At 43.5% G+C, this 25,457-nt stretch overlaps 1 protein-coding gene across 2 annotated transcripts; it reads right to left on the bottom strand.

The window, feature by feature from the left end:
• Nucleotides 1–389: 389 nt before the first annotated feature.
• Nucleotides 390–17,180, bottom strand: LOC113017253 (zinc finger protein 827-like). Of its 2 annotated transcripts, XM_026160408.1 has the most exons (10): nt 16,793–17,180; nt 14,672–14,873; nt 10,866–11,051; nt 8,721–9,401; nt 8,320–8,397; nt 8,104–8,164; nt 7,936–8,009; nt 4,714–4,768; nt 2,163–2,339; nt 390–1,568 (listed from the first exon to the last, which is right to left on the bottom strand). In XM_026160408.1, the coding sequence occupies exons 2-10, from the start codon at nt 14,868–14,870 to the stop codon at nt 893–895; spliced, it is 2,187 nt and encodes a 728-aa protein (XP_026016193.1). In that variant the 5' UTR covers nt 14,871–14,873; nt 16,793–17,180; the 3' UTR covers nt 390–892. The 2 variants fall into 2 exon arrangements, with proteins under 2 accessions (XP_026016193.1, XP_026016194.1); XM_026160409.1 differs by lacking the exons at nt 8,320–8,397; nt 16,793–17,180 and having other exon boundaries at nt 14,672–14,957.
• Between the last annotated feature and the right edge of the window lie 8,277 nt (nt 17,181–25,457).

Below are 25,457 nucleotides of genomic sequence, written 5' to 3'. Positions count from 1 at the left end.
CCAAGTAAAAAAGTTCGAAGTCTCAGCAGCAATAAGCAAATAATACAACAATAAAACTAAAGACATTTCCATTAGCCTCAGCGGTTAATTAGCAAAAATTAACATATAAGCATACCGAACTAAGGACATTCTCAGTAGTAGCAGTAGCTTGTTCTCACTGCCGATAATTAGCAAAAGTTAGCATGTTCACATAACAAAATAAGAACATAGAATACGATTAGCATCATACCTGCTATATTAGCATTGTACTGTGGAACAGTTAGCATGCTGAACTCAAAGTAAACAGCTAAGTAAACCTTCATATAGATATTGCCTTAAAGAGCTGCTAGAAATGCTGTCAACTCTTATTTTCTTCCTTTAATCATGTTTTTTTGAAGTCCGCTGCTTTTTTAAAGAAAATGTCTAAAAAACACGTTGTGTTTTAAAAGAAAAACAAACTATCTCACCCTCAACATTATCTCATCATCTCAATAAATGACCCTTACTTCACAGCATCTCGTGTTTCTGATTAGAACAATTTATAATAAAATTCGACTTTTTAAGTTCAAGGTTTCTGGAGGACAAGAGAGACAGGCAATAAATATGTCACACGGTTAAATAGCTAAGAGTTCAGTGATTATATGACGGGCTAAAGCAGGCAGGAATGCAGCAAAAATCACGAGCATGATGCAAAAGTTGAATAAATTCAAAAACGTTCCTTATCGGTGTGTTTTCAGTGCTGTTTGACATTCTCATACATAGTGCTGAGTGACAGTACCTTGGATACATTACAGAGCTTTACATCCATCGCTTTAAGAGTCCAGAGGATGGATAGAAGAGAAAAGGAAGAAGAGGAAGAGGAGAAATTAGAAGAGAAGGAGACGAAGAGAGGAGGACCAAAAGCAGGGAGGCTTTACAAAGAAGTTGTCAGGCCGAGGTAACCAAGAAAAGAGTGTTTGGTAGAGAAAGATGAAGAGGAGGAGGAGGAAGATGAAGGAGAGCGCTGTTTCAGAGAGATGAGGGTCGTGATCGGGAGGAGAGGAGACAAATCCCTCCATCCAGCGCGGTCGGACAGCGATGGATGAAGAAGAAGAGGAGGAACAGAGGAGGAGGATGCAGCAGTGTGAGCGCTTGGCGGTGTGTGCAGCCGCTGGACGTGCTTGTTCGAGCGCTGATTGTCTGCATGCACGTATGACCGGTGCGTATGCACGTCGGCGGGTGCGTCCGTCGCGCCCCCGTTGAAGAAGTGCGCAGCGTGTTTGACCTTGCAGTGCAGGCGCAGACTGTCCCGCCGCTTGGCGCTGTAGGGGCAGAGGTCACAGGTGAACGGTCGCTCCCCCGTGTGCACGCGCACGTGTTCCACCAGCTTGTTGGCTGTCCGGGTCAGGTGGCCACACCGGTCGCAGCGGTACTGGTTGCCCTGGCGATGACCCTGGAAGTGAACCAGCAGCTCCTGTTGCCCTGGAAACGACCTCTGGCAGATGCGGCAGCGATGCTCTGAGGTGCTTGTCTCCGGCTGGGTTGCCGTGGCAACTGAACGAGCACCGCTGCTGGAGGTGGAGGCTGTGGCAGGAAGGGTAACAGGGCATCTGGGAGTCAGGAAAGGTAGAGGGAGGAGTTAATGACCCACACATTACACGAGGATGCTGACAGAAAGCACGCTCACCTGCATCTAACATCAACATGTAACATCAACAAATTCGTTTTAAATCCATTCAATGAAGAATTTAAATGTACCAATAAAAGCTCTACCTCTATCTTACTGTTTAGTTCAGTTTACTTCTTCATATCAGTAACTGAGCAAAGATTTAGAAACTGATTCTGTTCAGCCTCGACTTTCACCTCAAAGGTTTTTTATGTTTAAAGTACGTTTTATTAGATGTTTCCACTTATTTAATAAGTCATACACAGAAAACCTTTTGTAAGGTCGTATTAACGCCTCAAAGGAGCACTGCAGACATGATTATTTTTACTATTGATATGATAGATTTTTGTAAAAATATTGTCCAAAAGATAAAATATCATCATCGTCATTTGTCATATAAGGTTTGGGGTTGTTTCGCTTAAAAACAACTCAAAAATCTAAGTAAATTTAAATTTAACGATGTAATCATGTGCTGACACGTGGATGTGTGGTCACGTATCCGGGGGGGAGGGGGGTCGTTAGGGATCCTTACACCTACCTCACTTCGCCCTGAATGTGCGTGCAGACGTGAGCCCTCATCTCTGCCTCCTGATTGGTCGAGTGGTCGCACACGCAGCAGTGCAGCGAGAAGGATCTGTGCTCCCATTGGCGGTGTTCGGTCATGTGACTCTGGAAAAGGGCCTGTCCTTCGGTCTCAAAACCGCACACGTGACACCTGGAAGGCAAGGACACGACAAAAGCTTGTAACACATAAATGACGGTAACAGATATTTGTCTATGAATCTCCAAGCGGTCACAGCGGGACTCACTGTGGGAGAGGACAGCAACCAATCAGGTGCAGGTTTTTCTAGCGTGCGTTTGGCTGGTTTTTACAGTTGGTTTTAACTTGTTATTATTTTGTTGTAATTATGCTTGAAATGCACTTTTGTTTTCAAATATATATGTATTATTATTAGTTTATTTATTTTTGTATTTTATTATATTTTTGTATTTTTATTCTATCTTTAATCTCAAGCACTTTGTTCAGCTGTTGTTTAAAGTGTTTTATGGATAAAGCTGGTTTGGATTTATATACACGCTTCAGATCTGAGAGGGTTTAAGAATGAGACATAACACCAGGAAATGATTTCATTTCTCACTTTTAGCATGAAGAGAAGGTGAAATACATGACAGCTGGAGATAATCAGATCATAGTGAACCTCGTTTATGTAACAATGAGTGATTAGCTTGATTAGAGGGCACAGGTAGACAAACATCAGGTGAACAGTACTAACAGTTTCATGGTTCTTCAATTCCTTAAACAAACTCACAGAATGGAGCCACAAAAAACGCTTTCACTACAAGCAGCGACAACTTCCGCTTGACCTTGTTCGTTTTTCCATGTCCTCTTAAAACTCACCTCTTCATCAGTGTTTCAGTGTTTCATGTGTGGCATTAGTTCTGGGAGACAGGTGCTCCTGGTTTTGGAAGTTTTATGATGGTTCTCTATGAGAGAGGCGCTCAAAACCACAAGTCCCGTCACGAAAAGAGTAACGGGAGGACAAAACTCTCCAGGCTGACACCTCACAGTGTCTTTAATGTGGAAAGCTGAGAGAAAAACTACATTTCTCATTAAACGTAAACTGCAACTGTGAAAAAATGACCATAAAAACCCCATCGAGGATGTCAAAGTGCTGATTGAGTCTACCGCCATGAAGCATGGCTGAGAGCTGGCGCTCAAAAATAGGCTCGGGTTTAACTCTGTCAGATGCACTGTAGTTTTGTAAAACGATGCAATAAATCGCTCCCAAAAGTGGCAGCACGCTAATCCTGATCGAGTCACACATCCTGATGTAAGAGTGGAGCCCGAATCACAGATAAAAATCACAACAGAAGAAGAAGGAGCGGGACGCCGAGTACAATAGCATTCAATGCCTTTCACACTCTCAGTAACGGCTTTGTTAGTTTATAATGAAGCCATTTTTTATATTAAAAGCTTCTTTTTGAGTTGCTAGTGTGAGTGTAAGGGTTATGTTGTAGATGAAGTCAGCCCACTCTCACCAAAAACACTTTTATGGGCAATTTTTTATTTGAATTTGGATTTCTTCAAATTGCAATTTTATTTTTAAAGTGCCAAATCACAACACTTCAAAAACAGATGCCTTATATTGTGAAGTAAAGGCCCTAGAATAATACAAAAGGACTCAATTAGTTTACCACACTATACATAGTATATGTGTTAGCCTGCTTACAGTATCCAGAGCGTACTTCATTCTTGCCTCACTTTCTGATCAAAGCCTTATTGCACACCACCAACACGTACACTCACTAAGAAGTATTTGTGTCGTTTTATACACTTGAGTTCCTGCAGATCACAGACACACTCCATTTTAATCCACCATAATTTTCTCCATGAAAATTGCCTCCAGGATGCCAAGGTTGTGTCTCCAAAATCGAGCCGAGCATGGATAAAAACTTTTTTAAAAATCCAGAGCTTTGAAATCTTTGTACTAATTTCTTCCTGCTAATGAAAAAAAAAAATCTCCCACCGGTTTGTTAAACATCTCCAGAAAGTTAATGTTCAAAGACGCCTTCGCTGGCAGAATACACTGAGATGGAGAATCCGGCAGAGCTGCAGCTATGCAGGAAGATAAGCGGGGACTTCAGTCTCTCCAGAAGGCCAGAAAACAACAGCTCGAAAGCTTTACTGCTGGATAAAATGCTGCGACATTTAGGATCACCGTTCACAGAGCTATAAACAAGAGTGAGTCCCAAAACAGGCTGAAACTCAAAGATTAGAGATAGTGCACTTCCTCGCTGACTCTATATAGCTATCTTAAAGGGGGTCCTCACAGATATAGGAGTAAAGGTGTACGTGTGTGTGTGTGTGTGTACTTGTTTAAGCATCTTTGTGAAGACCAAAACATGCCACTGTACCTGTGGGGACCAAGCGCCCGTCCTCACAAATTTGAAGGCATTTTTGAGGCTCAAAAATGTGGTTTTAGAGTGAGGTTACAATAAGGGTATGGTTAGAGTAAGGGGCTAGGTAAAGCATTATGTCAATTCAATGTCCTCACTAAGATGTGAAAACATGTGTGTGTGTGTGTTACCTGAAAAAGTAAGAGCAACCTGTGGTTTGGTGTCTGCTGAGGCTGGTTTGGGTTTCTGTGAGGAAGAAGAAGAGCATTCGTTTATTATTCTGCGTGATTTTTGCTTTTTACACACAGCAGAACTTCTTAATGATGAGCCCCTCTGGAAGCTATTATTGCTAAACCTCTGTGTGACTGTAGCCTCTGTCAGCGCACTTCACCACCATCTTTATTATTATAGACCCAAAGGGCACTCCAGTAGCAGCATGCATCCATAACGCAGACAAAGGCAGCATGCAGTCATTAAAAAGTAATAATAATAGCAATAATAATAATAATGATACAGAGACAATGCAGGCAAACTGAACACACACATTCAGTGAGAGTGTTTGCTGAGAGCTGTCAGTGGAGGAGATCAAAAGTGTTTGTGGTGGCTAAGAGCCAGCCAGGCAGAACACAGAGGGTGATAATCAGATCCAAATAAAGTCACGAGCTCAGACTTCATTTTTGGTCGAGCACCTTAAAAAGTTGAAGTTTTAAACTTTTGTTATGACGGTCATAAAAAAACATTTAAAAACAAAAAAACGCTCAGAGGTTGCAGTTCCTCAAATGGCCACTTGAGGCTGCCTCTAGACGTGAGTAACTTCTCATAGATTTGTGTTAGAAACAAACACGTTTATTGCATCAAAATTTGCTTCTTATTAAGGCTTAAAGTTAAATACCTGACCTGATGCAAGCAGCTAGCTGTTTGCAATGACTTGTGGTTTTTATACATTGTTAGCCAATGAGCACACACTTTAAGCGCTATATAAGAATCGGTCCATTTAATGGTTTTATAATCTTGCATTTTGGTGTTACAGGATTTACCAAAAAACCTCTGCTATTCTTCTATTAAACACAACCCAAAATAAGAGAAAAGCTTTGACACAGGTCAGATCGGAGAACCAGTTTTGAAACCACTGCTGGCCTTCAGGCACAATGCAGGTTTATTTTTCCAACCACAGAGCTACGTCTATCTCTTAAACAGTCTCTGCTTCACCCCCACTAACCTTAATAACTGAACTGGATTCTGATTTCTAAATGGACTTATCTGACAAAGAATACGGCCGGCTCTGTGGTTACTTGTAACCCATGGTTACATTTTTTATGAAACTCTAGGTTTTTTTGTCTGGATTTTAGCACTAACGAGCAGGGAATATGAATCGAGCTCTTGGTGACCCCAAAACGCCAAACTCAAGGCTTCAAAACAGGTCCACAAAGCAGCATGTGACAGAATTAGATATGATGATACTTAAAATCCAGTCTGTCTAACAGAGAAACCATGAACAGGTGGTCTACAAAAGACTTTCTCAGTGGTTTATAGCTTACTCCAATCGATGGAGCTATCTTCATATTTAAGACTAGTGCCACAGCTCCACGTCTCAGTCATTAGAAGTTTGAAGTTGTTACAGACTATTAGATAAACTTTATCATTCTCAACCTCTGAAGTAGAAATTCAGGTAAACAGGTTTTTGCACAAAACAGTGTTTTACATCTGGACTCAAGATTTCAATTAAAATGAAAATAAAAATCTGTTACTAATAATACTGATGCACAAATAAAAGCATGAACACTTTTTATCCTGATATGTAACCAAACGCTGTAACCAACCAATAATATTCACTTAGTCTGTCGGAAACACTGAATAAGTGCGTATCAAACGCATGCAAATGTTTCCTCTTGTTTCATTAATCTTTAATAGAAACAACAGTGACCATCACTTAAAAGTGACACTTTATATTTGGAAGCTTTGTTTTTAGAGTCATGCCTCATACTCTCCGACTAGGGAGGGATTTAGAGTCAGACTAATGCATTAAAAATTCATAACATCACCGGGCTTATCTGTAAATGCTGAAGTGCGCGCTGTTAAAAAGGCAGCTGGAGGTTTGGGAGCTCGCATCCTTGTACCTGACATCCTTCCTGCTGTGCCAGTGTTCATTGTAAATTTAGCTGGATCACTATTTCAGCCGTCAGCTCCTTTAATCCTTCCACTCTGACTGACAGTGTCAGTTTCCATCACTGCAAATTACCCCGAGACTGGCAGGCAAACACATCAATGACAACAACCCATAACGCCGTGACTCATTAATAAAGAAAAGAAAAACACCTCCAGGAGACGGTTAATAATCAAGGCGCTACACCTCCTCCAGCTGCAGAGCATCCTCGCAGAGTTCCTGTATTTTCATGTAGACACTGTGACACTCATGTAAATCTTAACCTGTGTGTGCAAACCAGGTTATTATGTCAGTGTGATTAATTAACAGAAAACTACAAAATAAAGTGTCAAAAAACATGGAATTCTTAAATGATGTCATTAAACTTGTTGTAGTGCCTTAAATTTACCAGGTAGTTGCAGTGTGCAACTTAACCAAGCTGTGTTTTTAGTAGCTAAGCCTGACCAAGATACAAGCTTTCAATTTTCTACATCAGCTCTCCAAATAAAGAGACTTTACAGCCATGCACTATATCATGGGTGGGCAACTCCAGGCCTCGAGGGCCGGTATCCTGCAGGTTTTAGATCTCACCTGAATCAAATGATTAGTTCATTACCAGGCCTCTGGAGAACTTCAAAACATGTTCAGGAGGTCATTTAGCCATTTAAATCAGCTGTGTTGGATTAAGAACACATCTAAAACCTGGACTTTGCCCACCGCTGCACTATATAAAAGCAGCTGGGCTGTGGTTACATTCAGGATCTTTAGCAGAGGTCATCTAACTCCTGGAAACTTCACCTAGACTAAAGCCTTGATCATAATTTCTCTATCCCTAAGTCCGCTAAGGGACTGCAGTTCCACTGGACTCATCTGTGGATAATTTGCATTACAATCCACCAACTCTGCCAGCAGCCTTCAAGCCGCTCTGGCGTGTCTCCTGGTTTTTGTGTCTGCGTCAGGAGCGGGGTATAATCGAGGTTCAAACTTTTCTCGGGCCTCTACAAATAGTGAGACCTTGATAGCGGAGAGGCTAACCCCCAAAAATCGATTACACTGTGCACACAAACGTAAAACTCTGTTTCTTCACAGCTCTAAAAGTAAGACTGTTTCGCCTTGTGTCTGATCCCTCTCCCAGCTGAGCCTGCAGAAGTCATCTGCAGCATTTAGAAGCCTGAATGGTATGCATGTGCTGCAGTGCGTGGATACAAATGTCTGGGCTTGCTGTTAAACGCTGTTGGAAATGAAAAGTGAAAAATTGAAAGTCCATTACCAAGTGGAGGAGTTTGGGAGCTGATCACTGCCGGGGAAGAGCGGCGCTGGTCGTCGTTACCCTTCAAAACAGGACTACACAGAGAGCAACACGCACAGATACAGGATACCATCATGACTGAGGTCAGAGGTCAAAATATGCCGCTGATAGATGGAAGTGTGCACTTACCTGCTTCTGATGGGTGGAGTCATCCTGTCCACCAGCTGACTGTTGGACTTACTGACCCTCTCTGCAGACAAGCGACAGAAAAAGAAGCGCATTCGAGTGCAAACCGAAAAAAATGATGCAACCTGTGTGTTTGGCTAAAACCCAAACAGTGGACAATGTGCACTTTTCTCTCTGCAGCTACCTCCACCTCTGAGGCTGCATGTCTCTGATACGCACGGTTTCTTATCTGTTGTTTCCTAAAGTCTCGGTCTGCTCTCTCTGCACCAGCCCGTCGGCTCACACAGCTGCTTCTTCCTGTTTAAAGGAAGTCAGCTGATTCCATGTGCTCGCTTACAGGCAATCACTGGGGTTTTCACTATGTTACTAGTGAAAAAACCTCCAAAGACCTGCACAAAACTGAGCATATAAATATTTTCAAGGGAAAAAAAAAGAATATCTCTGAAATTCAACTCACAAATATTCAAGAAAGATTGTGTTTTTCCGTTTATTTGTTTTTTTGACAGCTTTATGTATTCTTAGATTTGATGTTTCGGCATCAAGGAGCAACTCTGACCAGTAAAAACACGACAATCAACTTCAGATTTAATCAAGATTAATATTAAAGCTTGCGTGGTTACCTGACAGTTGGTGCAGCAGTGTGGACGCCAGGTTCACTGACATGTCCTGCCACAGCACTGCTCTGAGGCACTGGTCAGCCATCTTGGCTCCAGAGGTAAATTGGTCTTCCATCTTGGCTCCAAAGAAGAGCTGCTCCTCCATCTTCACCCCGGAGAAAACCTGGTTCTCCATCTTGGCCCCTGAAGCAAACTTGTCCTCCGTTTTGACTCCAGAGAGAAACTTGTTGGTCACCTTGACTCCAGAGAAAGGCCGCTCGGCAAACTTTGCTTTAAAGAGAAGCTGGTCCTCCGTCTTGGCTCCAGTTAGAAGGTGGTCCGACATCTTAGTTCCAGAGACATCCTCCATGTTCACTTGAAAGTGAAACTGTTTGGCTCCAGAGACTGCACTGTCTGCCATTGCAGAGACAGGCGGGCATCCTTCAGCACAGAACTTGCCTTCTACTTTAAGGCCAAAGAGACACCGGTCTGCCATTTTGGCTCTGGGGTGCAACTCCTCAGCCACCTTGTTCCCAGTGAGGCCCCGATCTTCTGTTTTAACACTGAAGATGTGATGATTGACCATTTTCGGGGCAGGCAGAGCAACGTCTTCTGTTACTATTTGACTCTGGGCTACTGTGTCGACTTCCATTGGCTCTTCTTCTTCTTTGAGTCTCACCACATGGCCATTCACTTCCTGACGCTCTGTGATTGGGAAGAAATAATAATAAATGATTAGAAGCAGTGTGTGAAAGTTCATTCAAAGCTAGAGATGGTAACATGTTTTTGACCTCAACCAACAAAAACCCAAAACAAAACAGACAGTCCAGCTGGACTCTGGTACCTGAGTTCTGGTTCCAAGCTATAGAACCTCTACTTTGTGTTGTTCACCAATACAAGTGAGTAAGACGTCCACACCAGTAGGCTTATAACTGGGAGCGCAGGGCTGGAATCCAGCGCAAAGCCAACAGTCAGAAATGACTTACAGTACTGTGCAAAAGTCTTGAACCACCACTCTTTTCTCTCTATATTAGCCTCAAAGTCCGACTTTCTTATATTTTGTGGTGCTGAACAGTAGTTTTCCAGGCTGTTGGAAGGTCTTTCAAAGTGTTTCTTTGTACACTGCCACTTAATGCAGACCCGTGAATCATTCAAGCATAAAAAGGCACCTAACTCAAGGGATGAACCAGTGTTGTGGCTATACAAAACAGACAACGTGGCAAATAACCATTTTTAATCAGTGTCTTTAGGCACTTTGCTACCAGCAGCCTGTTGCAAGAACACACAATTATTTGTTCCTATTTTTTAGCTGAATCTATAAAAAATATTAAGAAATAACACAGTTTGACAGGCGTAACATAGCACTTTTGCACTAACAAGATCATACCCAAAGATTTTTTAGCTAAAACCTTGGCATGTCTAGATATGGTGTGCAGTGTATCCTCAAACAAATCTGGGAAATCGGGAAAAGTGGAGGACAAAAAAAGAAATGGCAGGCTTATCTGAAAGTCATGTCCTTAAGAAACAGCAAAGGCCTGACACAGGAGTCGAGAGATGCACTTGGACCTTCAGTTGATTGATCTACTGTTCACTGAAGCCCCATCAGAAATTGTGTGAGTGTTAGCGTGGCTCTCAAGAAGAAATTCTTGAGAAACAGTGAGAAAAGCTGGGGCATGCCAAACTACATAAGAACTGCACTAAAAATTAGTGGCACTGTATGTAATGAGATAATTCATCAAAATTTAGCAGCTTCATTTGTCAGCAACAATCCCAAAACACTTCCAATGCACTCAAAGTATAGTTGGATATAAAAACACAAAATGGAACATTATCAGTCATGGATTGGCCTCCTCAGAGCTCAGACCAGAAGAAAACAGAAGAAAAAGAAGAAAGATCCAAAGGAGAGCTTTGAATGTCCTGGAGAACTATTCCTGAAGACTACTTCAAGAAATGACAAGAAAGGTGCCTAAAAGAATAACTGTGGTCGTTCCAAAGTTCTTGGAACTGTACAAACTCTGTTATTGCCTTATATGCTGTATGCTGTGTATGTTTGCACATGTTCCAGTAAATCACTGCATCCATTTCCCTACATAACATGAAAAAATAAGGACTGGCTCAAGACTTTTACACAGTGCTGTATCTCTCATCACAGTTTTGGCGAACTCGTACCTGCTAGCTTCCGGAGCAGATCTGAAGCTAGCGTGTCCGTAGCGGTATTGCCGTCAGGCGTGTGCGTGAGGGACGGTGGCTCGGGACTCGCCCCGGGGCTGTCCGGTGAGAGAGCGACGCCTGGCTCATCCTGCTGCTCCGCTTCCTCTCGGCTCCCAGGATGCATCTGGGCCTTCTGGGTGGCCTCTGGAGACAGAGAGTGATTTGATTCAAGTTAACTGTAAACAGATTACTGCAGAGGTCAAATTGCAGCCTGATAACCGCACTCAAGCCTTCATGAGAGCGCACAGGCTCCTGCAACACATGCCCAAAGTACGCGGACACCTACACGCTCACGTCTCTTCATTTCCAGCAGATAAAACCTGCAGCAGGAATTTACTGCAATGGGAGTTAAACTCAGAGTAATAGTATTCAACCGGAGAGTGACATATCACCCTGTTTTAAAGACCTGATATTGGATGCTTGTTTTTTTATTGATTTAAAAAATCTTGTACTTCATGTTCTTGCAGCCGCCCACTTGCTTCAGATCTGTGAATGACGATGGTCTCTGAGGTCTTCTGGGCTTTCAGTTGCTCCAAAGAGCAGGACAAAAACCTGAGGTGAAGCAGCTTCTGGTGTTTACTCCTCAGTCTGCCTGAGGAGAGCCGTGAAAGAACCTTAAAACCTGCCTGTTTATTCTGCTTATGTTGCCTTTTACTGATTTTATTTGTCTTTATTAATGTCATTATCGTTATTCTTTTTCCACCATTTTCATTTCCCGGGTGCCTTGGCATAGGCTTTTAGCCATCACTCCTTGGATGTTGAATGCTACCGTTCTGTCAAGGCCAAAATGTGTTCCTTTGCCTCACAGCTGTTTTATTTTTTTGTATTAAATAAAATGAACGCAAAATCATCTTCATTATTTTAATTCTATGATTTCATAAGTGCAACATAACATGCTGTTATTGTATTAAAAAGGCAAAGTTAAAGTAGCAAATAATCGTAAAAAGTCTGCAGGGTACTCACATGTGGTAAAAGAATATAATTATTTGCACCTATTAGTGATGCTGATGGGCTAATTTATACCTTACAGGCTGTGCCACCACTGTTATAAGGCTCAGATGTGTTCTGCGGCTGAATACGTATTTTCTTTTAGGTCAAAAATTCCTTTTTAATAATAACATTTTCTGATCTCTGAAGTGGCTCTACATCAGTATGCTCTGATTGGTGTGTTTGAGTATGCACCAATAGCTTTAGTAGACCTTGAAAACTCAGGGTGAGACAGCCTCGTCCTTTTTATTTTTCATGTTAAACCTGAGCTGACTGGAAGATAGTGAAAATGCATTCAGTCTTAGGTGGAGGCACAGTATACCGCTTTGTACTGAAAATTACTGAAACATCCTGTGGAATAACCCATGTATTATAGCCATAATTACATGTGTTTCATGGATGTGGAGAAGGCATCCAACCGTGGGCCTCATTACTTCCCGTAGGGGGTGTTTCAGGAGTATGGGATATCACGTGTTGTTGTTGCAGGCTATCCTGTCCCCGTACAAACACAGTGGAAGGTGGGTTTGCATCCAGATCACCTCTCTGCTCAGTTGGGCTCATCGAACGAGCTGAACCAGCTGGGTGATTTGCACCCAGATGTGAAGTGGAAGGAATGAGCACCTCCAAGTTTGAGGATGTGATTCCCAGCAGGAACGGGATGACTGCCCCATGAGCGTAACTTTGTGCTGAACACTGGGGGGGAATCTCTGTCTAAATAAATAAATAAATCTGGATAAATTCCCAGATGATTAAACATGCAACTATTTTGCTGGTATTAACTGAAATGAGTAAAGAAAAGTAAAGGGGTTATATTGGCTGGGTCTGATTATTGGAGGGGTCATAACCCTCCTAACCCCCCTGGAAATTATACCCCTGGACTGCCCAATCCCAGTGAATACAGTGTGAAAGGGAAGATTGATTGAGTTAGGCTTCAGCTCTCACGTATGGCCACAGGCTGTGTGGAGTGACCAACAGAGTGAGCTATCTGCATGAGGAGCCTGGGCACTCCCTTAAAGACAGGGTGAGGAGCTCAGTCATTTGGGAGCTCCTCCACATCGACATCTGACAAGGATGCCTCCTGGGTGCCTTAAAGGTGAGGTGTTTCAGGTATGTCTATTGAGAGGGGACACGTGGAGATCATCCATTAAATTGCCAAAAGTATTTGCTCGACTTCCTTCACACACACATGAACTTGAGTCAAATCCCATTCTTAATCCACAGGGTTTAACATGAAGTCTGCCCACGCTCTAATTCATCCCAAAGGCGTTCTGTCATGTTGAGGGCAGGGCTCAGTGCAGGCCAGTCAAGTTCTTCCAAAACCCAAACCGCTCATCCATGTTTTTATGGACCCTGCTTTGTGCACGGGTATGCAGTCATGTTGGAACAGGAAGGGGTCATGCCCAAAACTGTTCCCACAAAGTTGGGAGCATTAAATTGTCCAATATGTCTTGGTGTGCTGAAGCATTAAGAATTCCTTTCACTGGAAATAAGGGTTCAACTCATTAGACATGTACCGTTCTCCTGGCAACTGCCAAACCCAAACTCGCCTATCGGATTGCCAGACGGAGAAGCGTGGTTCGTCTCTGCACAATGCTCTTGAGCTTATCTGAAGGGCACGTGACGTTTGGAGGTCAGTACTGATACCTTCTGCAGAAAGTTGGTGATCTCCGTGCACTAGGCACCTCAGCACGTTCCCACTCCCAAAGCATAACATATTACTGTGTGTGACAAATCGTCGGTATATTATGCTTTCTGCCACAACATGTTCCTATGTTATGCGTTCGGAAACAGGAGGAAACATGAGAACCGTTTGGACTCAATCTGCACATGTACATTTAGTTTTCTTTAATTGCTTTGGAAAACACTATCTAACACCATTAAGGTTATGGCTAGAGTTAGGATTAAGGTTAGGGTTAGGGCTGGAATACACAGCTGGAATGTCAGTTACCGCCGGGAGCGTCATTCCATTGAATTTCATCCACATACCTTTTGTGTTCCCATGAGACATGACATGACAAGTTGTCGGTATTTTACGCATTGGGAATGAGAACGGGCTGCACATTACCACCATGGAGTCCGCTGAGCTCCTGAGAGCGACCCATTCTTTCACAAATGCTTGTAGAAACAGTATCCATGCCTAGGTGCTTGTCTTTATACACCTGTGGCCATGGAAGTGACTGGAACACCTGAATTCAATGATTTGGATTGAATACATTTGGTGATATAGTATATGAGCTGGTTTTGCTTGTGAACACGTCTGTGTCCCACCAGAACAGGTGGAGTAGGTGGCCAGGAAGAAGGAGGTCGGTTTACTTACTAACCTTGTATTATGTTTAGATTTTTCTTTATAAAGCGTTTCACTTTGGGATAAACACCGTGCAAGTTATCATATATATTCTTTTATTTTTGGCCATTCTTTGCCTTCCTTAGGTAAGACAGTATAGGGAGTGACAGGAACGTGGACGACACACATGGGAAATGGGCTTGTTGTTCATTTATTCTTGTATTACTGTATTATTCTTGTGTAATTATTGTTTCACTCCACCCACGCAACTCCATTTCCCACGACAGGACAGTACAAAGATCTGTCCACATACTTTTGTAGTGTTTGTGAGCACAAATTAGCATCCACAAAAATGACATAAACAAGATGCAATTCTGGACATTAGGGGTGGAGCTAACCATCCTTTTCATTATTACATAATCTGCAAATCAATTGATTGATTAGTCATTAGGCAGCAGCTCTAGTGCCCACTGTGTGTGTGTGTGTGTGTTACCTGACAGCCTGATGAGGAGGTCAGACGCCATCTTGGTGCTGACATCAGGGCTGAACAGAGAGGTGGCTGCTGGGAAGGGGCTCGAACCTGCGGCTTGTGCGTCATCGCCTGTGTGTGTCTTTGTGTGTGTGTTTGCAGGGTGTGCGTGTCGTTTGGCTGCAGCAGAGTGAGGCTGCAACACACTCGACCCACGCTTCATTTTCTTTTTCCGTGTGTGAAAAAAATAAGAAAGAGAGAGAGAGAGACAAAGAGAGAGAGAGTGAAAAGGGGAGTCAAAACTCAGAAGAGAGGAGGGCAAGAGAGGAGGAAGAGGAGGAGGAGGAGGAAGGTAGTGGTGCTAAAATAAGACGAGTGTGTTCTTCAACATATGGACGTGAGCAGAGCATCGTAGAGAGAGGAAACGAGGGTGGATTTGATCTTCAGAGCGAGCTGTTGCTGGCTCTCGGTGACCTGAAAGAGAGAGGAGGGAAGACGAACGGAGGGGAACGGGACGAGAGAGGGGGAGGAAGAGGAAGCAGCGAGGATGCAGGGCGAGAGAGAACAGGGGAGAGGAAGATAAAGGGAGGAGGAGGAGGAGAAGAAAAGGAACAAAGTGAATCTGTGAATAATAAATTATTGAATGGATAAGGCCCAATAAGGGGATAAATCATCATCTGTTATCACCATGGTAACGGACCCTGCCTCGTCACCTCCTGCCCTGACCTTCCTGTTGAAAAACAATAATCGTCACTTGTGATCAGTGATCATCAATAACTACTCCGCCTGTCACCGCCTGTTAGCCTTGGTCACTTTTTGCCCCTGAAAGGAAAAAAATTGACTGCATCCTAGGAAAATACTTTCATTTGAAGGCTAACAATAAAGAGATAAACAAACAAATAAATAAATACAAATGTAATGAATAAATAAATAATAATCTATCAGCGTCCCATTGTAGGAATGTAATTTAAATAAAGATCAATGAAAAAGTAAAATAAATTATCTAAAAATTGACATGCCTGTGTCTGTAGGAATATCTACGTAATTTAAATGTGCAAAAAAAAAAAAAGAATGAACACATGAACACAGGCTGCAAGAACACACGTAATTTAAATGAACATGATTGTTGTTGAAAAAACTATTTTAAACAATAAATCACATTTCATTTAAAAAATGTAAAAAAGACCCGTCAGAATATCAGCCCCAAATCAAAGTATTTTAGCGCCATGATGACTCAAAACTACACCAAAAAAGTCAATAATCAAGAAATATTGTGCAAATAATGTATGTATGTATATATATGTGTGTGTGTGTGTGTGTGTGTGTGTGTGTGTGTGTGTGTGTGTGTGTGTGTGTGTATAAAAATTATTTTCTATAGCAATTAAATAATAATAGTAAATAATAATAAAAAAAATCCTGCTAAATTCACTGCTTCATCTTTTTAACATTTAGGTCCTTGTTAATTAAAAAATTGCACTAAATAATTTTATTTAATAAATCAAATGTGGCTGGCAGGCTCTTCATTGCCTCGGTTCACTCACTACCCCCGTCGACCCCGTTTCGCTCTGCCTCCTGCCTCCGTCTCTAAGCGACACCGCGCGGGCTGCTGCTGCCGCCGCATCCGGCAGGGAGGCGACAATCATCGGGCACCAGCTTCTCCACAACACCCCCTCCCCTTCCCCTCACGTCCCTCTCGGTGTCGGTCGGTCGGTCGGAGTCAGAGCCCCCGGAGCCCCGCTGTTAGCTAGTTACCTCCCTCCTCCTCCTGTACAGCCCCCCCCGCAACATGGCTGAACGGCACTCCGACTCCCCGCCACACCGAGTCAGAAAGTCATCACGCCATTTAGAGCCGCCTAACTGCCAATTTACACATTTTTAACGGTTTTCCCTCGCGCTGCCTTCAGTTATGGGGAACAAGGGCAGGTGTCAAGAGTCCAACGGCCCCCCCACACACACCTCCTCCCTCCCTCCCTCGCCTATCGATCTCCTGCAACATGGCTGAACGGTAACCCGACCTCACGAGACCTCAAAAGTCATTTTCACGGGTCAGTTACCAACGATACCCAGGCACGGCTAGCACCAACCCGCCCCGGGACACCACGGTTCTCTCCCAGCTTCCCACCTCCTCTTCCCTCCGTGACTTACCGGCACCAGGGGGGGCAGGTGGTGGTGGTGGTGCAGTCCGGGGCATAGCCTATATATAGACTGAAGATCTGCTCCGTGTTAAATTTCCTCTCGCTTTTCCCGTGGTCACATCATCTCCCCGCGGTTTCCTCATCCAGAGATGTGAAAGTTAAAATTAAAAAAATGACAACAGCGAGGAGACGATCCGTCTGTTCCCCGAGCCCGAGGATGACGGGTCGGTCACCGAGCAGGGCAGATGGAGGTTTCCGCCTCCTCCTCCTGCTCTCTCTCTCCCTCTCTCTTTCTCTGTGTGTGTGTCTGTGTGAGGGAGATGCAGCGTGTGTCTGCACAGGGCACATAACATGTTAACAGCCTCCATCAGCACGAACCATGAGGAGAAACCTGCATGTTGGATACTCTTAAGGGGGACATGATCCTGCAACTGCTCCACTGTCTCACTGAACACTGATCTAACAGACCTGTTTCCACATACTGCATCAGGTTGGCTGCATGCAGTATTACAGCAGTAACTTTTCCCCAGCTCAGATTACACACCGATACTTGAACTGCTGGCACCAATACAAATAGTGATAATGTTTGCAAAAGAAGATGAACTTTTAGGTTGTTATTATTCAGGTTATTATTTAAAATGTTTTAGTTTTCATTTATTATCTCAGCATTTCAAGATTTTATTTAGGCGTGTCCAACTTTAGACGTATAGTAATTTGGATTTCTTTTCTTTTCTTTTCTTTTTTACATACCTAACCTAAAATTTTGGCAAGTCTACGTGGCCATAACTGTTTAGCCACATGTTTTAGCAGTAACCTGACTACTAACCATGTGACATTAACTTTTGCATCATTTTGGACCTGTGACACTGGGCCGCCATAGACCACCGCTGGTTGCTAGAGAGAAAAATTTGCACTCCCTGACTGGTTGGTGAGTGGTTGATGCCAGCTGCGGTGAAACTGACTGCTAAAGCTCCAGAGTGGTCAGTGACCATTCTGGAAACTGCTGGTCACAAGGAAAATAGCTGACTGCTTTGGTCGGAAGCAGATCGCTGCTGGTGCTTGTAGTTTGCATGTCTGCAAACACTTGGCAACTCCTCTCCAAGCAGTGGTGAAACTGTGAAGTCCATTTTTTGTTTGTTTAAGATAAGATAAGATAAGATAAGATAAGATAAGATAAGATATTTATTGTCACTGTTACCAGAACAATGAAACACAGTTTGGGAGTGTTTTGAGTGTCCAGGGTGCGAGGGTTCTTTGATGATGATGCTAGCTTTCTGCTGACGTCTGCCAGTATAAATGTCTCTGAGGGGGTTAGTGAAATGCCAGTTGCCCGCTCTGCTGCACTCACCACCCATTGCAGTTTCCTATTGTCCTCCACAGTACAGCAGTTGAACCAGAGTGTGGAGCAGTAGGTCAGAGGGTAGAAGTTAATTAGCAGTCTCTGGGGTAATTGGGCCTAACGCAGCTTCCTGAGGAAGTACATCCTTTGTTGTGCTTCTCCTACCTGGTGGAAAATGTTTGTGGACCAGTTAAGGTTGGTCGAGATGTGGACCCCGAGGAACGTAAAGCCTTCTACCCTTTCTACAGGGTGGGCCATTTATATGGATACACCGTAATAACATGGGAATGGTTGGTGATATTAAAGTCCTGTTTGTGGCACATTAGTATATGTGAGGGGGCAAACTCCTCAAGATGGGTGGTGACCATGTTGGCCATTTAGAAGTCGGCCATCTTGGATACAACTTTTGTTTTTTCAATAGGAAGAGGGCCATGTGACACATCAAACTTATTGTTAATGTCACAAGAAAAACAATGGTGTGCTTGGTTTCAACGTAACTTTATTCTTTCATGAGTTATTTACAAGTTTCTCTTTGTTCACAGTCCAGCAATAATTGCTGGTGTTTTATTTTTTCAATTTCTTGTGTGTGCGGTGAGAATTAATAGAGGTTTCAATTGTTTTTTCTCTTTTTGACTTGCTCTTTCTGAAATACATGCCTTTCAACAGCCATTGACATGTCGAAGAGGTTAACACGTGAGGAGCGGATCGAAATTGTGTTGATATCTGGTGAACGCAGTAACCGGGTCATTGCAGCAGATTTCAATGCAAGACACCATACGAGACCACCCATCTCCCATGCTCCAACTGCTTGCTAAGTTTCGTGAAACTGGTTCAGTGTTGGATTTGCCAAAATGCGGACGCAAGAAAACTGTCACTAATGAAGAAACATCAGTGGCTGTCCTAGCTTCATTCAGCAAGAGCCCACAGCGTAGCACTCGCCGCATGTCACTGGAGAGTGGCATTGGTCAAACATCCCTTTGGCGGATATTAGCTACTCACAAATGGCACCCTTACAAAGTCCAGCTACTGCAGCATCTAAACGAGGATGACCCAGATCGGCACACAGAATTTGCAGAATGGGCAAAACAAAAATTGGAACAGGACCCTCAGTTCACGCAGAAGATTTTGTTCAGAGATGAGGCAAACTTTTATGTGAACGGTGAAGTTAACAAACTGTCAGGCTCAGGAGGGACTCGGAGTCAGACCGTCACTAAAGTTCGTGATTTATTTACACACACAGACACCAGGTGCGACTATATACAGGTGAGGGGGCACAGGAAGATGGTCTCCGGGGAACACAGGCACGGGAAGAAGAGGGCTAGGTACAAAATCCACTGAAGCTCAGGTAGCTCGGACTCCGGCTTTAGCTCACCAACGGCGGTCCTCAGGCTGGCGAGAATTCTGGCACAGAGAGGAAAGGCAGGTGAGTAGTGGCACGACAGAAACTCGAAAAACGGCTCAGATAGGTGATGACACTGACGAGTGTTACACAATAATCCAGCGAGGAAGCACTCTCAGCAGCCGCCTTCAGAAGTGGGTGAGATGATTGCTTGCAGGTGTCCGAGCCAGGGGCTGGAGCCGTCACGACTCCGCCCCGGTAGAGTGCAGTGCGCGGGAGGGGAGAGAGAGAGATGCAGCACAACAAAAACACTTGTAGCCATACAGAGTCAGCCGAGAAGGCACAGGGTCATGACACAAACAAAACCACCGCTATTGGTCTGACACTAACCCACATTGAATGGATCCCTCCAATACTGTTGGAACAACAAAAGTGATGGTTTGGTGTGGTATATGGGGTACAACGATAGTGGGTCCATTCTTCATCAATAGAAACCTCAAGGCCACTGTATATTTGAAATTGCTACATGATGATGTGTTTCCCTCTTTGTGCACTGAAGCTGGCAGGTTCCCTGAGTTTTTCCAGCAAGATGGTGCACCACCACATTATGGGTGCCAGGTCCGAGCATTCCTAGATGAACAGTTTCCTGGAAAGTGGATTGGTCGTCGTGGGCCAGTTGAATGGCCCCCAAGGTCTCCCGATCGGACCCCCTTAGACTTTTGGGGTCATCTGAAGGCATTTGTCTATGGTGTGAAGATACGAGATGTGCAGCACCTGAAACTACGGAAACTACGGATACTGGATGGCTATCAGTGTGTGAAGAGTGGGAGATGAGGATTGCATTGACAATCCAACACACAGCACATTGAACACATTTTATAAGTGGTCAGAAACTTGTAAATAACTCATGAAAGAATAAAGTTACATTGAAACCAAGAACACCATTGTTTTTCTTGTGACATTACCAATAATTTTGATGTGTCACATGTAGGGATGGGTACCGGTGTCCGGTGCCATGATGGCACCGGTTCTGACATAAACGGTAGTAACCAGACCGAAAAGCAGCGCACATTTCGGTGCTTTATTTCGGTGCTTTTTTTTCCTGAGCTGTGATACACTTCTAGCCAATCATTTTTCGTTTCCGAGGATAGTAGGCGGGGCCAGGTACGTACGTTCAGTTAGAGCAGAGCTACAGATTAAAACTGTCCAAGGCGAAGCGGTCAAAAGTCTGGCTGTACTTCACAGCAAAATATGCAAACTCAGCAGCCTGCAACAAGTGCTTTAAGCTGATACTGTGATACTGTCACAGTATCACCGATGAAACACCTGGCGACGCATAGCGTTTTTTTTAAAAGCCGAGAAATGCGCCGTATTTGATAGCTTGCTGCGAGACCTCACACTGTGCACGTCGGGTGGGTTGCCAGTTATCGGACCCGGAGCAACATCCCCCAAAAACACGAAGAATAGAGTCCTGGCCCCTAGCCCTGCCAGTGTAGCAGAAATGATGAGGATGATGATGGCAGCAGAAGCCGTTCTTCTCTGCGTGAGTCGCTTAATGTTGTTCGAGTGTAATTTGCGTTGAGTAGGCTAACCACGTTATTACATTAATGCATGTAAGGTGAACTAGCAAACATCATTATAGCTACATGCGGCTGTCCTCTTGTTTGATGGCAGATACTCCCTTCACCCTGGACAAAAAGGCTAAAATGACCAAAGAAAAAGTGGGAAACAGTTAAACATGAGAGGTTTTTGGACAAAGTTTGTGTTTTTTCCATTGTTTAAGCACTGCTTCCAGCCAGGAGTGATACCATATATGCCCCATAGCTGCAGAAAAGGCTAACATTGTTATCTTTTTGCAAAAAAAAAACAAAAAACAGCTGAACATGAGAGGTTTTTGGACAAAGTTTGTGTTCTCCATTCTTTAAGCACCGGTTCGAGCACCGTTTAAGCACCGGTTTCAAAAGTACCGATTTGGCACCGGTATCGGATAAAACCTAAACGATACCCATCCCTAGTCACATGGTCCTCTTCCTATTGAAAAAACAAAAGTTGTATCCAAGATGGCCGACTTCTAAATAGCCACCATGGTCACCACCAGAGATGGGTAATAATGGATTGGATTTATATAGCGCTTTTCAAGGCACCCAAAGCGCTTTACAGTGCCACTATTCATTCACTCTCACATTCATACACTGGTGGAGGCAGCTACGGTTGTAGCCACAGTTGCCCTGGGGCAGACTGACAGAAGCGAGGCTGCCATATCGCGCCATCGGCCCCTCTGGCCAACACCAGTAGGCAGTAGGGTAAAGTGTCTTGCCCAAGGACACAACAACCAGGACAGAGAGCCTGGGGATCGAACCGGCGACCTTCCGGTTACAGATACGCATCCCAACCCCCTGAGCCACGGTCGCCCCATCTGCCTAACCCACTCCTGCTTTACAGGTGAAAATAGAGCAAGAGGACCGCTAGTCTTTGACTTTATTTATTTTCTGGTCTGTTTTACTTGCATCTATTTGAAAGACTGAGTGTAAACACAAAAAACATTTTATTTTATGTGCTGGAATGTGCAGAAAATAGGTTTAAATGTTAAACTAATTTATTCAACTCAGAGAATGTTGCATATAATTACAGGTTTGCTTGATGCATAAAGTTAAAAGATTAAAACTGATAAAAGAAGTTAAAAAAAAGAGAGACTTTTCCATTTGATTACATTTTGTATGATGGATTATGTAGAAAAAGTAGAATTGGGCTGAAAGATCTATCGCTTTATCACCTCTTCAGGTTGTAAATCGTGTTTTTAAAAAGTAACTAAGTAACTAAGTAATTAATTACTTTTGAAAATAAGTAATCAGTAAAGTAACGGGATTACTTTTTTGGGGAAGTAATCAGTAATTAGTTACTGATTACTTTTTTCAATTAACTTGACCAACACTGGTCACCACCCATCTTGAGGAGTTTGCCCCCTCACATATACTAATGTGCCACAAACAGGACTTTAATATCACCAACCATTCCCATGTTATTACGGTGTATCCATATAAATGGCCCACCCTGTACTTCCTTGGGCTGAGTGCTCTGATCGCTTTGTTCTTCTGAAGTCAAGACCATCTCCTTGGTCTTGGCTGTGTTCAGATGCAGGTTGTTGTTGTCACACCATTGTTTCGGATGCTGAACCTCGTCTCTGTAGGCTGATTCATTGTTGTTGTCGTCAATCACTCCTATGATGGTGGTGTCGCCTGCAAATTTTATAATGGTGTTACTGGTGTGAATTGAAGAACAGTCATGGGTGAAGAGTATATTAAGGGATGGAGGATACACCCCTGTGGGACACCTACGTTCAGAATGAGGGTGGAGGAGGTGTGCTCTCCCATCCTGATGTTCTGGGGTCTATCGCTCCGGAAGTCCAATATCCAGGTGCACAGTGAGCTACTGAGTCCTAAGTAGCTTACTTTATTAATCAGTTTGTGGGGTTGAACTATATTGAAGGCAGAGCTGAAGTCAAAAAACAGCATTCTCACATAAATGTTACTACTGTCCAGATGTGTGAGGGTTGTGTGAAGAGCTGTTATCATGGCGTCCTCTGTCGACCTGTTTGCCTTGTTTGCAAATTAGTATGGATCGAGGTTTGCAGGGATGACAGCTTTGATGTACAACATGATGAGTTTCTCAAAACATTTAGCAATTACGGATGTTAAAGCAACTGGACGGTAGTCATTCAAGCAGCTCTTCTTGGGCACTGGAACGATGGTAGTTGACTTAAAGCAGGATGGTACCACAGACTAACAGTGAGAGGTTCAAGATGGTGGTGAAAACCTCTGCTGGTTGGTCTGCACATGCTTTAAGCACTCTTTCTGCCACACTGTCTGGACCAGCTGCCTTCCTCGCGTTGACTCTGCGCAGTGCAGCTCTGAGCTGATGCTGCTCCAGCTGGATGGGGGCCTTGTCCCTCTCTGAAACAGCAGGATAGGTGATGGTGTCCCTGTTTTGTTGGTCAAAGCGGGTGAAGAACTGGTTTAGGGTGTCAGGTAAGGTGATGTCCATGGAGTTTGTTTGTATGTGACTGTCTTTGTAGCCAGTAAGTGTCTTGATCCCCTGCCACATGTTTTTGAAGTTGTTTGTGTTAAAGTGCATTGTTTGTATTTGCGCTTGGCTTCTGTTATGCGCTTTAAGCAGAGATTGGCGTGCCTCTTTGTAGACTTGTTGGTCTACTGATTTGAAGGCACTGTCCCATGCTCTTAGTAGAGCTCGCACCTCGCTGTTGAGCCATGGCTTCTGGTTCAGGAACACTTTACCAGTCTTTGTTGTTGTTACACTCTCCTGTCCGGTCTGAATGTAGTGGGGCCCGCTAGCTCAATTGCAGTGTCTGGGGTAAAAGAGTCCAGCCAAGTCTCTGCTGTGATCATAGCACAGTAATCCAAACAACGTGAGATGATCCGCAGTTGCAGGTCATCCATCTTGTTGTTTACTGACCATGAGTTGGTGAGGAGGAGACTCGGAATAGCAGGTCTGTGTGGGTTAGCACTTAGCTTAGCTCTCAGCCCCGCTCTCTCCCCCCTCTTCTGTTTCCCATGCCTCCCTCACCTGCACCACTTCAGATGTTGTATTGTGAAGATGGAGTCCCTATTCCTTTGGATCTCAGGGGGGATTGAGTCCCAGTCACTGTTGGGAAAAGTGTGCAGGTTTGTGTGGTCTAGAACCGTGAGCAGTTCAGTTTTACTGTACTACACATGTGCTCTTGCTAATCAGAGGAGACGTGAAATAAAAATACTCAAAATAAAAAAGAAAGCTGCTAAATTGTGCAGCCCGCGGACCACTGCGACAGCTCACGTCACCATCTTGCGGTAGTTAACTTTTCTAGTTTTCTACCACTTGGCTTGCAGTTAGTTTTGCAAGCAAGTTACCATCTTCCATCCAAACACAGAAAACCATGTCACCATAGCCATGAAGTTTTTGGTGCAGCAGCCTCTTAGCTATCACTTTCGCCCTGGGACAGCGAGCAACCTCCATAAACTAGTCGCTAACCAGTCGGGGAACGCAGATTTTCCCCTTACGACCTGTAGTTCTATCACGTTCAGTGACAACTCTTGAGCAATGTGTACACGATGTCTCACAAGAAACTTATACAAACATTCATTGCACCATACTTGGTTGTTGATGGTTGTATTAATACTACTTAGTATGAAACTTTAAATAGACACCACACACCAACAGAGGATGCCCATGGAAATAACATTTGCTTGGGGTCCCTAATGTAATGTAATGTCTCTGACATCTTCAAATTACGTAAAAACATCAGAAGGGGGCCCTATCGCAATAACGTTACAAAATGGCCATGAATACATTTTATTTTTGTTGTCGTATGTATCATATTCAATACGTATAACTAAGGCTTCCGCTTTAAGTAAACAGTTGCAAATAACTGGTTCAAACAGAGCAATTATGTCAAAGTTATCTTATGTTATTAATAATAAGGTATTCACAATGTTCTTTTTCAATCTTTGCTATGACAGTACGATGGTTTAATGTTAGTATTGCATGAAGTGAAGTAGATATAGAAATCAGTAAAGGCCATTGCCACTATTCTGCCTCAACCACATCCAAATTGTAATGATTAGCTTGAAGAAAAACAGCTTCATCTAATGAAGCTCATCTGCCCTAACTGGAATATGTCCATCAGTGGAAAGTATGATCAACATTAGCAAAAAGGATAATTTAATTTAGGTAATCTAACCCTAAATTGTGTTTTTTCTATTCAATGTTAGGTAATGCTAGCTTGTCTCTTAACGTAAGCCTTTCATCCAATAGAAAAACCCTGACTTCTGCGTTTAATATTAAGCAAGTTCACGCAAATATCCAGGGTTTGTCCATTTTTAAACCGCTTTAACAGCCAGTGCTGCAAGTAGCTATTGCCAAATAATTGTATTCTAAATCACACTATGTTATTGCCAACAGAATCTTTGACGCAGAATGCTAATTAGCTATCGAGTATTTCCCTAC

The sequence above is a fragment of the Astatotilapia calliptera genome, unplaced genomic scaffold (genome assembly GCF_900246225.1).
Source record: "Astatotilapia calliptera unplaced genomic scaffold, fAstCal1.2 U_scaffold_1, whole genome shotgun sequence".
Lineage (NCBI taxonomy): Eukaryota > Metazoa > Chordata > Actinopteri > Cichliformes > Cichlidae > Astatotilapia > Astatotilapia calliptera.
Note: the sequence above shows the minus strand (reverse complement) of the source record. Positions and strands in the feature narration are given on the sequence as shown.